Consider the following 14808-nt stretch of genomic DNA (forward strand, 5'->3'; position numbering starts at 1 on the left):
TTTCAAAGTTTGCAGATAACACGAAACTCGGAAATGTAGTAAACAGTGAGGAGGATAGTAACAGACTTCAGGAGGACATACAGACTGGTGAAATGGGCAGAGACATGGCAGATGAAATTTAACGCAGAGAAGTGTGAAGTGATGCATTTTTGAAGGATAAGGAGAGGCAATATAAACTAAATGGTAAAATTTTAAAGGGGGTGCAGGAGCAGAGACACCTGGGGGTTTGCATACAGAATTCTTCGAAAGTGGCAGGACAAGTTGATATGGCTGTTAAAAAGGCATGTTAGCTAAAAGGGTGTAATATTTGCAATCCTGCAGTCCTCTGACACCACTCCCATGTCTAAGGATAACATCAGCCGTTGACTCTCTTTTATGCTGAACCTTTTATAAATCACTGGTTCAGCCCCAGCTGGAGGATTGTCCAATTCTGGGCACCACACTTTAGGATGGATGTCAAGGCCTTAGAGAGGGTGCAGAGGAGATTTACTGGAATGGTACCAGGGATGAGGGACTTCAGTTATGTGGAGAGACTGGAAAAGCTGGGATTGTTCTCCTTAGAACAGAGGGTTAAGGGAAGATCGAGGCGTTCAAAATCATGAAGGGTTTTGAAAGAGTAATAAGGAGAAACTGTTTCACTGGCAGGAGGGTCAGTAACCAGAGGACACAGATTTAAGGCAATTGGCAAAAAGTGAGATGAGGACAAATGTTTTTATACAGTGAGTTGTTAAGATAGAGTCATAGAGTTATACAGCACGGATAGAGGCCCTTCGGCCCATCGTGTCCGCGCCGGCCATCAGCCCTGTCTACTCTAATCCCATATTCCAGCATTTGGTCCGTAGCCTTGTATGCTATGGCATTTCAAGTGCTCATCCAAATGCTTCTTGAATGTTGTGAGGGTTCCTGCCTCCACAACCCTTTCAGGCAGTGAGTTCCAGATTCCAACCACCCTCTGGGTGAAAAAGTTCTTTCTTAAATCCCCTCTAAACCTCCCGCCTTTTACCTTGAATCTATGTCCCCTTGTTATAGAACCCTCAACGAAGGGAAAAAGCTCCTTAGTATCCATCCTATCTGTGCCCCTCATAATTTTGTACACCTCAATCATGTCCCCCCTCAGCCTCCTCTGCTCCAAGGAAAACAAACCCAATCTTCCCAGTCTCTCTTCATAGCTGAAGCGCTCCAGCCCTGGTAACATCCTGGTGAATCTCCTCTGCACCCTCTCCAAAGCGATCACATCCTTCCTGTCGTGTGGCGACCAGAACTGCACACAGTACTCCAGCTGTGGCCTAACCAGTGTTTTATACAGCTCCATCATAACCTCCTTGCTCTTATATTCTATGCCTCGGCTAATAAAGGCAAGTATCCCATATGCCTTCTTTACCACCTTATCTACCTGTTCCGCCGCCTTCAGGGATCTGTGAACTTGCACACCAAGATCCCTCTGACCCTCTGTCTTGCCTAGGGTCCTCCCATTCATTGTGTATTCCCTTGCCTTGTTAGTCCCTCCAAAGTGCATCACCTCGCACTTTTCCGGGTTAAATTCCATTTGCCACTGTTCCGCCCATCTGACCAACCCATCTATATCGTCCTGCAGACTGAGGCTATCCTCCTCGCTATTTACCACCCTACCAATTTTTTTGGAATGTACTGCCTGAAAGGGCGGTGAAATCAGATTCAGTTGTAACTTGCAAAAGGGAATTGGATAAGTACTTGAAGCGGAGAAAATTGCAGGGCTAAGGGGAAAGAACAAGGGAGTGGGACTGATTGGATAGTTCTTTTGAAGAGCCGGCACAGGCATGATGGGCCGAATGGCGGCCTCCTGTGCTGTAAAATTCTATGAACTTCTTTATTTAAGGAATGTCATTCCTGAAACTAAGCTCCTTGGTCACCAGCATCCATCATCTCCAATAATTCACTGAGAATTAAAATTACAAGAAACCTCATTACAGCTTGTATCACGGTAGATCAGCAGGCTTTGAGCAAATAATTGATTTAACATGGTGTGCCTCATTTTTTGACTACACTCAAAAAGAGAACTCCAGAGATTCCACAGAAATGCATTCTGAAAGGATATACTAGTGTGCTTTTTACTAGATTTCCAAGAAGCAAAAAGAAAAGTTGGAATTCTGAATTCAGTGTTGGTAGTGTATGGGATCTCTCTGTTCGTGGTGGGATAGCTTTTTTATACAAGGTTTGAAGAAACTTAGTATTGTGGGTATTGGTGCTGAAAATGATGCCAAAAAAGTAAAACTGTTGCTTGGCTTTTCTTTTTATCCCAGAAACTGCAGAAGGCTCTGGAGGACCAACGTGCGCACAGTCAACAGTTGTCTGTCACCCTTGATGAAGAGCGGGTGGTAAATGGCAACAACCGCAAAGAAGTGGAAGCCAAGTTATTGAGCAGTGAATCATTGCTGTCCCAGGAACGCAGGAAGCTGGCAGAGACTCAGGACCTACTGAAAATAGAGAGGTGTCACGTATCAGAGTTGAGCGATTCGTTGGATCGTGAGCGTACTCGGTCAGAGCAGCTATACCAGCGTGTGAATGCTCGGCGTGATGAATCTGCTACTCAGGAGCGTGCCTTTATAAAGGAGTTGCAGAGTCAACTCGAGGATGAAAGGAAGAGGACTGTCGAACTAGCTACTATGATTGAGAAAACGCAACAACAAGCTATTACAGCAAAACGAAACCTCGAAGATGAAATCCAACTGTCCCAGCAGGAAAATCTGAAAGAACGGGAAGTCAGCTCCAAACTGAGGTCGATGCTCGAGTCAGTTCAGGCCCAAGGACAGGAGCTCAACCGCTTGTTGGAGGCCGAAAGGCAGCATAATCTTCGGCTGCAGACTGAGCGAGAGAGGCTGCAAGCTAACATTCTGGCAGTCAAAGAGAAGGAGCGAAATAAGGATGATAGGAGGGATCGCGAGAGGAGGCAGGAGAGGCGAGAGTTAGCTGACCACGAACAAGAATACAAGATGCTGAAAGAGAGAATGGTAAGCAAAGAGAATTGGTCAACCACTGGAGTAAAGTTCATTATATTGAAGTTCAAAATGAAACTATTAAAATTAAAAAAGAAACTTTTAATAATGTTTTTTAAAAAAAAATGTACTCCGACAACTTGCATTTATATGACTCCTTTAATTTTAGAAGGGTAGAGCAGCGTAGTGGTTGTGTTACTGGACTAGTAATCCAGAGGCTTGGCCTAATAATCCGGAGTCATGAGTTTAAATCCTGCCACGGCAGCTGGGGAATTTAAATTCAATTAATTAAATAAAATCTGGAATTTAAAAAAAAACTAGTATCATGAAACTACTGGATTGTCGTAAAAACCCATCTGGTTCACTAATGTCCTTTTAGGGAAGGAAACCTGCCGTCCTTACCCGGTCTGGCCTCTACGTGACTCCAGACCCACAGCAATGTGGTAGATTCTTAATTGTCCTCTGAAATGGCCGAGCAAGTCACAGTTTTCAGTTGTACAATCTCGCTACAAAAGGCCATAATATGAATAAAACCGGACGGACCACCCGGCATCGGACCACTGGGCACCGGACACGACAAAGGCAAACCAAGCCCAGTCGACCCTGCAAAGTCCTCCTTACTAACATCTGGGGACTTGTGCCAAAATTGGAAGAGTTGTCCCACAGGCTAGTCAAGCAACAGCCTGACACAGCCATACTCACAGAATCATACCTTTCAGCCAACGTCCCAGACTCTTCCTACCGGCAGGGCAGACCCACCAGAGGTGGTGGTACAGTGATATACAGTCAGGAGGGAGTGGCCCTGGGAGTCCTCAACATTGACTCCAGACCCCATGAAATCTAATGGCATCAGATCAAACATGGGCAAGGAAACCTCCTGCTGATTACCATCTACCGCCCTCCCTCGCTGATGAATTAGTCCTCCTCCATGTTGAGCACCACTTGGAGGAAGCACTGAGGGTAGCAAGGGCACAAAGTGTACTCTGGGTGGGGGACTTCAATGCCCATCACCAAGTGTGGCTCGGTAGCACCACTACTGACTGAGCTGGCCGAGTCCTGAAGGACATAGCTGCCAGACTGGGCCTGCGGCAGGTGGTGAGCGAACCAACACAAGGGAAAAACCTACTTGACCTCGTCCTCACCAATCTACCTGTCGCAGATGCATCTGTACATGACAGTATTGATAGGAGTGACCACCGTACAGTCCTTGTGGAGACTAAGTCCCGTCTTCACACTGAGGACACCATCCAACGTGTTGTGTGGCACTATCACCCTGCTAAATGGGATAGATTCAGAACAGATCTAGCAGCTGAAAACTGGGCATCCATGAGGCACTATGGGCCATCAGCAGCAGCAGAATTGTATTCCAGAACAATCTGTAACCTCATGTCCCGGCATATTCCTCACTCTACCATTACCAACAAGCCAGGGGATCAACCCTGGTTCAATGAAGAGTGTAGAAGAGCATGCCAGGAGCAGCACCAGGCGTACCTAAAAATGAGGTGCCATCCTGGTAAAGCTACAACACAGGACGACATGCATGCTAAACAGCGGAAGCAACATGCTGTAGACAGAGCTAAACGATTCCACAACCAACGGATCAGATCAAAGCTCTGCAGTCCTGCCACATCCAGTCGTGAATGGTGGTGGACAATTAAACAACTAAGGGGAGGAGGAGGCTCCGTGAACATCCCCATCCTCAATGATGGCCGGGCCCAAAAGACAAGGCTGAAGCAATTGCAACCATCTTCAGCCAGAAGTGCCGAGTGGATGATCCATCTCGGCCTCCTCCCGATATCCCCACCATCACAGAAGCCAGTCTTCAGCCAATTCGATTCACTCCACGTGATATCAAGAAATGGCTGAGTGCACTGGATACAGCAAAGGCTATGGGCCCCGACAACTTCCCGGCTGTGGTACTGAAGACTTGTGCTCCAGAACTAGCTGCGCCTCCAGCCAAACTGTTCCAGTACAGCTACAAACTGGCATCTACCCAACAATGTAGAAAATTGCCCAGGTATGTCCTGTCCACAAAAAGTAGGACAAATCCAATCAGGCCAATTACCGCCCCATCAGTCTACTCTCAATCATCAGCAAAGTGTTGGAAGGTGTCATCGACAGTGCTATCAAGCGGCACTCACTCACCAATAACCTGCTCACAAATGCTCAGTTTGGGTTCCACCGGGACCACTCGGCTCCAGACCTCATTACAGCCTTGGTCCAAACATGGATCAAAGAGCTGAATTCCAGAGGTGAGGTGAGAGTGACTGCCCTTTATATCCAGGCAGCATTTGACCGAGTGTGCCACCAAGGAGCCCTAGTAAAATTGAAGTCAATGGGAATCAGGGGGAAAGCTCTCCAGTGGCTGAAGTCATACCTAGCACAAAGGAAGCTGGTAGTGGTTGTTGAAGGCCAATCATCTCAGCCCCAGGACATTGCTGCAGGAGTTTCTCAGGGCAGTGTCCTAGGCCCAACCATCTTCATCTGCTTCATCAATGACCTTCCCTCCATCATAAGGTCAGAAATGGGGATGTTCGCTGATAATTACACTGTGTTCAGTTCCATTTGCAACACCTCAGATAATGAAGCTGTCCGTGCCCGCATGCAGCAAGACCTGAACAACATCCAGGCTTGGGCTGATAAGTGGCAAGTAACATTCGTGCCAGACAAGTGCCAAGCAATGACCATCTCCAACAAGAGAGAGTCTAAGCACCTCCCCTTGACATTCAACAGCATTACCATCGCCAAATCCCCCACCATCAACATCCTGGGGGTCATCATTGACCAGAAACTTAACTGGACCAGCCACATAAATACTGTGGCTACAAGAGCAGGTCAGAGGTTGGGTATTTTGTGGCGAGTGACTCACTTCCTGACTCCCCAAAGCCTTTCCACCATCTACAAGGCACAAGTCAGGAGTGTGATGGAATACTTTCCACTTGCCTGGATGAGTGCAGCTCCAATAACACTCAAGAAGCTTAAAACCATCCAGGACAAAGCAGCCCGCTTGATTAGCACCCCATCCACCACCTTAAACATTCGATCCCTTCACCACTGGCGCACCGTGGCTGCAGTGAATACCATCTACAGGATTCACTGCAGCAACTCGCCAAGGCTTCTTTGACAGCACCCAAACCCGCAACCTCTACCACTTAGAAGGACAAGGGCAGCAGGTACATGGAAAGAACACCACCTGCATGTTCCCCTCCAAGTCACACACCATCCCGACTTGGAAATATATCGCCGTTCCTTTATTGCCGCTGGGTCAAAATCCTGGAGCTCCCTTCCTAACAGCACTGTGGGAGAACCTTCACTACACAGACTGCAGCGGAACCGTGGCTTAAGAAGGTGGCTTACGACCATCTTTCCAAGGGCAATTAGGGATGGGCAAAAATTGCTGACCTTGCCAGCGACACCCACAACCCATGAATGAATTTAAAAAGATAAAAGTCTAGAACTTCGGGCCTTGGCAGTGAAAGCACAGCCACCAATGGTGGAGCGATTAAAATCAGGGATGCGCAAGAGGCCAGAATTGGAGGAACAGAGACCTCGGAGGGTTGTCGGGCTGGATGGAGGAGATTCCAGAGATAAGGAGGAGCGAGGCCTTGGAGGGATTTGAAAAAAAGGATGAGAATTTTAAACTCGATGTTCCCGGACCAGGAGTCAGTGTAGGTCAGCGAGCACGGGTGAAGGGAGAACGGGTCTTGATGCGAGTTACAATACGGGCAGCAGAGATTTGGATGAGCTCAAGTTTACGTAGGAAGCAAGATAGGAGGGCATTAGAATAGTCAAGTCTCGAGGTAACAAAGGCATGGATGAGGTTTTCAGCAGCAGATGAGCTGAGGTGGGGCGGAGACGGGCAATGTTACCGCAGTAGAAGTAAGCTCTTGTGGTCAAATGGGACGCCAAGGTTGCAAACGGCCTGGTTCAGCCTCAGACAATAGCTGGGGACAGGGATGGAATTAGAATGTTTTCATGGAACAACACTTATACTTTCTAGTCAACCTGCAGAAATTATCAATAAACAGGTACAGTGTTTCCTATTTATTGATAATTTCTGCAGGTTGACTAGAAAGTCTATGGCTGGTATCACAGAGCTGAACAGATGTGTACAGCGATTAATAATGCCGGCTACCTGAGCAGTTTGATTTTCTGAGATTTTTTTTGTGCTCATCAAGGTGAGGGATGTTAGTGCTTGGAATTAGCGCTCTTCCCATTTCAGACATTCACTGGCAGCATCAAACACTCTTGGGTCAGATATAGCAAAGCCACATGCAGAATAAACCTCTCTTGGCCTCAACAAACATGCCAAGCTCAGAAGAGCTCTCCTGCTGCATCAGTGTGACATTTTTTCCATTTCCCACATGAGTCATGCTGTGATGTCCCTGAACGACGTTGCAAATTAGGGACAGTCTTGTGCTCCAGTCCTATGCCTACTTGGAAGTGGAGTGAGACTGCCCAACTCATTTCATGTGGGCACCCTTGTAGCCATCAGTTTGAGATTAGAGGCCATTAACGAATCCACTTTGTAAATACACCACAACAATAAATGTAATGTTAATGCTAAGGCCTTTAATTCTTAGGGTATCCTGGTACACCAGCTAGCAACATCCGAGTCTTTGAGCATCTGCAGTGGGCAGAGAATTCAGAACTCTCCAAATGTAGATAATGGGGAATATCTGCAAATGAAAAGTAGGGCCAAAGAGCATTTCATATTGGGAAATGTATAAACATTTTATCAACCATCGCCGGTGTTTCATGATTAATGTGTTCTGATTAGCCAAGCACCATGGTTGTAGCTGCTGTTGCACTTCTTTCACTTTGTCTTTTAATTATCTGACTCCTAAACAGCATGAGCTGGAGTTACAACACCAGCGAGATCAACAGCGGATACGAGAACTGCAACAGATGCTTGCAGACTTGGAGGAGCAGGAGCGCAAACTTGTGACCCGCAAGCGGCAGCGAGGAGAGCTTGAAACTATCCCAATGAAATACAGTCAGAGTGCCACCACCCACAGTATCGAAGGCAATGCACTAAACGTCCAGCAGCACCTGGAGAGCGCACGGCAGAAATTCCTGCTGTTGACCGTCCGGCTTAAAGAGTTGCTTCACAGAACTGAACACGGGTATGTGTTTGCACATGGAGGAGGGAGTGTGTGTGAAAAGCACTAAACAGTAAGCACAATTTGGGCAGATTTGAAACTCACCGTAAACTTTGCTTTTTATATAGGTTTATCAAAGTATAGACACTGCAAATTGGATATTTCCTTCTGGTCTAGTTTTTGAACTTTCCCCTGGTTTGGATCCAAGTTGCCAATCCTGAATGTGTGCTACTGAGTGAGAACAGTGCTTTTATATTTAAGAAAGAAACAGCCACTGCATTGAGTTAAAAGGTCTAGTGCAGTGAACAGCTCTGGGCTAGGCTATCTGTAAACCTCTGCTCCATTCTAGCCAGTCTGTGCACTCTAGCACAGTTTCAACAGACAGCGAAATATCCTACTCTCAGCTGTCCAGAACTGAGAGAACTTGAGTTCTTGCACCAAATAAGTGCAGCTAATTTGTTGGGTGGAAATGTTATAACACGAGTTAAGATAAAAAAGGCCATTCGGTCAAGTTTGTTCACTGCACCAATTCAGCCATGCTCAATTCTGGTAAACAGTGGTTAAGTGTGAAGTGATTAGTTGTCGGGCTAAATTAACTAACAGTTTCTTTAGAATCATTACAGCTGACCTCTTTGCTAAACCAATGCAAAACTAATCCCACTTCCCTGCTTTCTTCTCTCATCCCTGTATCTTCCTCTGGTTCAAACATTTATCAAATTTTCCCTTAAAAGAAGCAGTGGTTTCTACAGCCACCCTGTGTGGCAAAGTGTTCCATTCTCCAACAACCTGCTGCAGAAAGGCATTTCTCCTAACCTCTCTCATTACTCTCTTAGTGATAGTATTAAATTGTCACTGATTCCCTAACCAGAGAAAATAGTTTTCCTTACTCATTCTATTCAAACCCTTTACAATTTTAAAAACCTCTATCAAATCTCCTCTTAGCCTTCAATGCTCCAGTGGAAATAGTCACAATATCTCGTCTCGCCTCATAACTATAGTTTCCTATCCCTGGCATCATCCTAATAAATATGCTGTACGCTGTCCAAGATTTTAATCTCCTTTCTATAATGGGGTTCCCAAAACTGCACACAGTGCACTAAATGTGCTCTAACCAATGTTTTGCACAAATTTCTCATTATTTCTTGTACTCTTTGCCCCTATTTATAAAACCCAAAATGATGTTGGCCTTTTTGTGGCTTTCTCTACCTGCACTCTCACTTTCAGGGAATGATGTATTTAAACCCTAGATCTCTCTGTTCATCCACACCTTTCAGTGTCTTTCCATTGACCATATTCTCCCATTCCTTATTTTTCCTCCCAAATGACTTATCCACATTAAATTGTATCTTTCACGTCTTCCCATTTTGCTCATCCATCTGTTTTTGTTACTAATGGGTCTTACCTTAGATGTTCTCTTGGGTGCAATGTTGGTAGCCACTCCCATAAGCAGTCTGAGCATCTTGCTTTCAGGAATGGACCAGTACCCAATATCTAACTACGTGCTTGCATAACCGAGGGGATTAACAGTAGTATCACCTTGTGATTTGTACTGAATTTTTGTATCATTGGCACATGTACTTGGCTTTTTTCTCCAGAAAAGAGAAGACTGAGAGGTGACCTGACACAGGTCTATAAAGTGTTGAAGGGGTTCGACAGGGATAACGTAGATAAGATGTTTTATTTGTGGGGGAGTCCAAAACTAGAGACCATAAATATAAGACAGTCACTAATAAATCTAATAAGGAATTCAGGATAAATTTCTTCACTCAGAGTAGCGAGAATGTGGAACTCACTGTCACATGGAGTGGTTGAGGCAAATTGCATAGATGCATTTAAGGGGAAGCTAGATAAACACATGAGGGAGAAAGGAATAGAAGGATATGGTGATAGAGTAGGAAGAAGCTCGTGTGGAGCATAAACACCAGCATCGACCTGTTGGGCCAAATGATCAAATTCTGTGATGTAAATTCTATGTAATACTTATTCAATCTTTTCAAAGATGTACCAAGAAAAAACTTGGGATACCTTAAGCTGCGTTACACAGGAAGTGAACATACAGAGCAACAATTATGATCAAATTAACTTAATTCAATCAGTACACCTTTGCACAATAATATAAAAATAATGATCATGCTATACTTTCCTACATCAGTATGTTGCCTTGCTTGGCTTAAACAAAATAACTCTTAACAACCCTCCTGCATTCTCCTTCTGAGCCTGTCAAAAGGTTGCTCTCACAGCTTTTACTTAAACCTTTACTGACTTTGTAGCCTCTGCTAGACCTGATTGACGAGCTGTGTTGTGTCCCTGTCTCTGTTTTTATCACTTTCTGTTCAGCAAGGAAGGTCTACCACACCATCCTGCCCGAGTGCCCGGGACCAGAGACTACTGAATACAGTGGATGTGAAGTGTTTAGTGAGACAGGCTAATGAATTGCTTATTATTTACAGTCCTTGGGGAAACTACATCCAACCCTAGCTCATTAGTATTTTAGCCATCTTTTATCTTTGTGCTTTTATTAAACTTGTGTGAATACACTTTGCTTTAAAATCCCAACGTTTAAAAGTAACTAGAGAACTTTTTTATTCCCTCAAATCCTTCCTGTGGAAAATGGTCATAAACTCTTCCTCGGGTTTTTACAGTTCTCTTTTTGCTAAACGCAATACTTTTGTTTTGTCAGTAGATTTCAAAGTTGCGCTTTCTATGTCTATGTCCATGTCCAAGTCCAAATCATCTATATGTGCACAGAGAATGAAATTGGACCTAGTACTGACCCTTGGGGTATACTGCTTACAGTCCTCCAATTGGAGCAATATTAATTTATCCTGACTCATTTCCTGTCAGTCAACCAACTTTCTATCTATGGTGCTGCATTTCTTCTTATACAGTACACCTTTAAATTTTTCTAACGAGCCTTTTGTGAGACACTTTATTGAATGCCTTCTGAACATCCATATACACAGCATCTATTTGCATTCCCTTTATCTATCCAAATTTGTCAAACACTTGCCATTAACACGTCTGTGCTGGCTGTTCCTGGTTCACCAAAGGAATTCTGAATACTCAGAATATTGCTCCGGACCACTCTCCTCTGAGCCAGTCACCTGTCATTTATTCTTGTCCAACACTATGTATAGGATTGTTCCGGTAACTCGGGGGTTCCCCGCACCTTTGAGTCCTGACCCCCCCCCCCCCCCACCCTACCCAAGGTGGATGATCAACAACTTCTCTATTTCTGCACTATCTGTGTCAAAGAACATAAGAAATGGGAGCAGGAGGAGGCCATATGGCCCCTTGAGACTGCACCGCCATTCAATAAGATCATGGCTGATCTGCTACCTGAACTCCACTTTCCCGCCCTATCCCTTGAACTGTCTCACACTGCCTCTTGAGTGACTACATCCTGGAGAGTTAAATCCAGAAACATCTTGCACACTGATGCTGCAATGTGGCTAATTGCTCTTGGAACACAGAGATCCTCTACTTCAGACACTCAATTTTCCCATGTTTAGTGCAAATGTGATGCCCATGGGTGCACTGAGGTTCCATAATGGCCGACATATTGTTCTCGAGGTGTATCACAAGGGTGCCCTGCACTGCCATCCGTCTGTGTCTGCCTAATTTAAAAATGTAGATAGTGTGAGCTTGAGCTCCCACTGGCACCAAACTCTTGCATGAATTAAACTCCACTTACTCACTTCACACAAGTATTGATTACAGAAAAGAAAGCTCCTGTCCAGCTTCACCTCAGTGCTGAACTTCTGTTGAGGCTAAAATTCCACACATTTCTCACTCCACTGGCCTCTCTCAGCTCTGTGGTCCTGGATCCCATTTATCCCTCAACAAAAGGCACCAAAACAGATTAAGTGGCCATTCATCTCATTAGTGTTTGTAGGACCTTGCTGTATGCAAATAAGCTGTTACATTTGCCTATATAACAATAGTGACTTCAGTTCACAAAGCAATTCATTGGCTTTCAAGCAGTTTGTGAAGGCCTAAGCATGTCTGAGGCCATTCCATATATAAATGCAATTTTTTCTTCCTTAGGAAGGTATCACTTCCTTTCTTCCTTTCCCTTCTCCTTCCCTGCCCTTTTTTTTATTCATTCATTCATGGGATGTGGGTGTCGCTGGCAAGGCCAGCATTTATTGCCCATCCCTAATTGCCTTTGAGAAGGTGGTGGTGAGCCGCCACCGTCTGTGTGGTGAGGGTTCTCCCACAGTGCTGTTCGGTAGGGAGTTCCAGGATTTTGACCCAGCGATGATGAAGGAACGGCGATATATTTCCAAGTCGGGATGGTGTGTGACTTGGAGGTGATGGTGCTCCCATGAGCCTGCTGCCCCTGTCCTTCTAGGTGGTAGAGGTCGTGGGTTTTTTCCTTTTCCTTTCCCTTCTCCCCTTTTTCCTTTCCTTCTCTCCCACCCTCCTTCCATCGACCCCTCTGGTTGAACTGAACTATAGATAACTTACCCAACTAAAGGAAGACCTTTTAGTGATGATCAGAGCAATAGAGAAGCACTTTAGAGTGGAATAAATTAGTAAAAGTAATACGTAACTCACTTTTTTGGGAAAGTAAAATGTGCAGTGCCAGTTTATTTGAAGGCACATATGATGAAACAATGTTTGATAACTCCCTTCCTCTTTTCCTAGGGGACAGGAAGGTCACATAAAGACTGAAGATATAAGAGATCTGTTACGGACCTTGATACAATCAAACTGTGAATCGCAGCAGTTTCTTTTCAGCGCACAGGTAAGTGAGGTAAAAGGCATCCAAAATTATGAGTGACTAAGTAGAAATGGGTGGATGTGAGACATCAAGATGTCTCTGATTTCTTCCTTATTCATTTGTCAGTGTACACCACAATTGGATCATCATGTAATGGGATAAATCACTAGCAAAGTGTTCAATTTAAAAGTTTCATGCCACAGTAAGTTTGTTTGTTGCAAACATCCTTAATCCCCTGATTTGTATATATGTAGAAAAGATATTCCCAGTTATTTTCTCCCTTCTGTAGGGCACCTCACTGTTGCCACCTTGTATGGTGCAGAGTGCAGAATTCAAACTCGTACATCCTATGCTCATCAAAGCTTGTTTTTGGTTATGAAGCAAAATAAAAGTGGATCCAGCATTGACCCTTGGAGTACTCCACATCCAACCCTTCTCCAATTGAAGCAAAACCCATTTACCCTAACTCTGTTTTCAATCTATGCTGCTACATTTTCGCTGATACCATATACCTGAAATTTTCTACCAAAATCTTTTGTGAGACACTTTATGAAAAGCCTTCTGAAACTCCATCTGCTACATTCCCTTTATGGGTCACTACAAAAAACTATTCTTAAAGGCAAGCCACGTTCAACAAATTTAACACATCTCCGTGGCTGTCCTTGATTAACCTATACATTTTCTAAATGGTTTCTAATTTTATCTGGAATTATGGATTCTAAGGACTTGTCCACAACTGCTGTTGGACTAACTGGTCAATAGTTACCCTGTTCATCTTCTCTCCCTTCTTGAACAAAGTTGTTACATCAGCCACTTTCCAGTCCCATAGCATAATTTGCATATTTAAGGAGGATTGACTAATTGTGGCCAGAGCCTCTGCTATCTCTTCTCTCACATCTTTCAACAGTTTAGGTGCATGCCATTAAGCCCTGGCGACTTAGCCACCTTGAGTTTTTCTATATTTCTTTTAGAACCAAGTCTTTTTCCACAGTACGGGTACGGTAGCATAGTGGTTATGTTACTGGACTAATAATCCAGAGGCCTGGACTAATAACCTGGAGTCGTGAGTTCAAATCCCGCCACGGCAGCTGGGAAATTTAAATTCAACAAATAAAATCTGGAATAAAGAAAAACTAGTATCAGCAATGGTGGTCATGAAACTACCGGATTGTTGTAAAAACCCATCTGGTTCACTAATGTCCTTTAGGAAAGGAAACCTGCCGTCCTTACCCGGTCTAGCCTATATGTGACTCCGGGTTGATTCTTAATCACCCTATGAAATGGCCCAGCAAGCCACTCAGTTGTACAATAAAACCGGACCACTGGGCACCGGACTCGACAAGGGCAAACCAAGCCCAGTCAACCCTGCAAAGTCCTTCTTACTAACTAGGGACTTGTGCCAAAATTGGGAGAGCTGTACTCACAGAATTATACCTTTTCAGCCAACGTCCCAGACTCTTCCATCACCATCCTCACGTATGTCCTGTCCCACTGGCGGTACAGTGGTATACAGTCAGGTGTAAGTGGCCCTGAGAGTCCTCAACGTTGACTCTGGAGCCCATTAAATCTCAGAGAATCAAACATTGGCAAGGTGGTGAGTGAATCAACACAAGAGGAAAAACCTACTTGACCTCATCCTCACCAATCTACCTGTCGCAGATGCAGCTGTCCATGACAGTATCGGTAGGAATGACCGCCGCACAGTCCTCGTGGAGACAAAGTCTTCACTTCGAGGAGACCATCCAACATGTTGTGTGGCACTACCACCGTGCTAAATGGGATAGATTCACAACAGATCTAGCAGCTCAAAACTGGGCATCAATGAGGTGCTGTGGGCCATCAGCAGCAGAATTGTATTCCAGCACAATCTGTAACTTCATGTCCCGACATATTCCTCACTCTACCATTACCAACAAGCCAGGGGATCAACCCTGGTTCAATGAGGAGTGTAGAAGAGCAGCACTGGGCGTACCTAAAAATGAGATGCCAATCTGGTGAAGCTACAGCA

General features: G+C 44.8%; 1 protein-coding gene across 5 annotated transcripts in view; it reads left to right on the forward strand.

Annotated features, from left to right (window-relative positions):
- Positions 1–14808, forward strand: part of pcnt (pericentrin) — a 314588-nt gene that overhangs the window by 254246 nt on the left and 45534 nt on the right. For all 5 annotated transcript variants that reach the window (XM_067988139.1, XM_067988140.1, XM_067988141.1 and 2 more), the window contains 3 exons: positions 2280–2987; positions 7824–8098; positions 12725–12824. In XM_067988139.1, the coding sequence (XP_067844240.1) occupies positions 2280–2987; positions 7824–8098; positions 12725–12824 (1083 nt within the window). The remainder of the gene's footprint in view (positions 1–2279; positions 2988–7823; positions 8099–12724; positions 12825–14808) is intronic.

The sequence above is a fragment of the Heptranchias perlo genome, chromosome 7, assembly GCF_035084215.1.
Source record: "Heptranchias perlo isolate sHepPer1 chromosome 7, sHepPer1.hap1, whole genome shotgun sequence".
NCBI lineage: Eukaryota > Metazoa > Chordata > Chondrichthyes > Hexanchiformes > Hexanchidae > Heptranchias > Heptranchias perlo.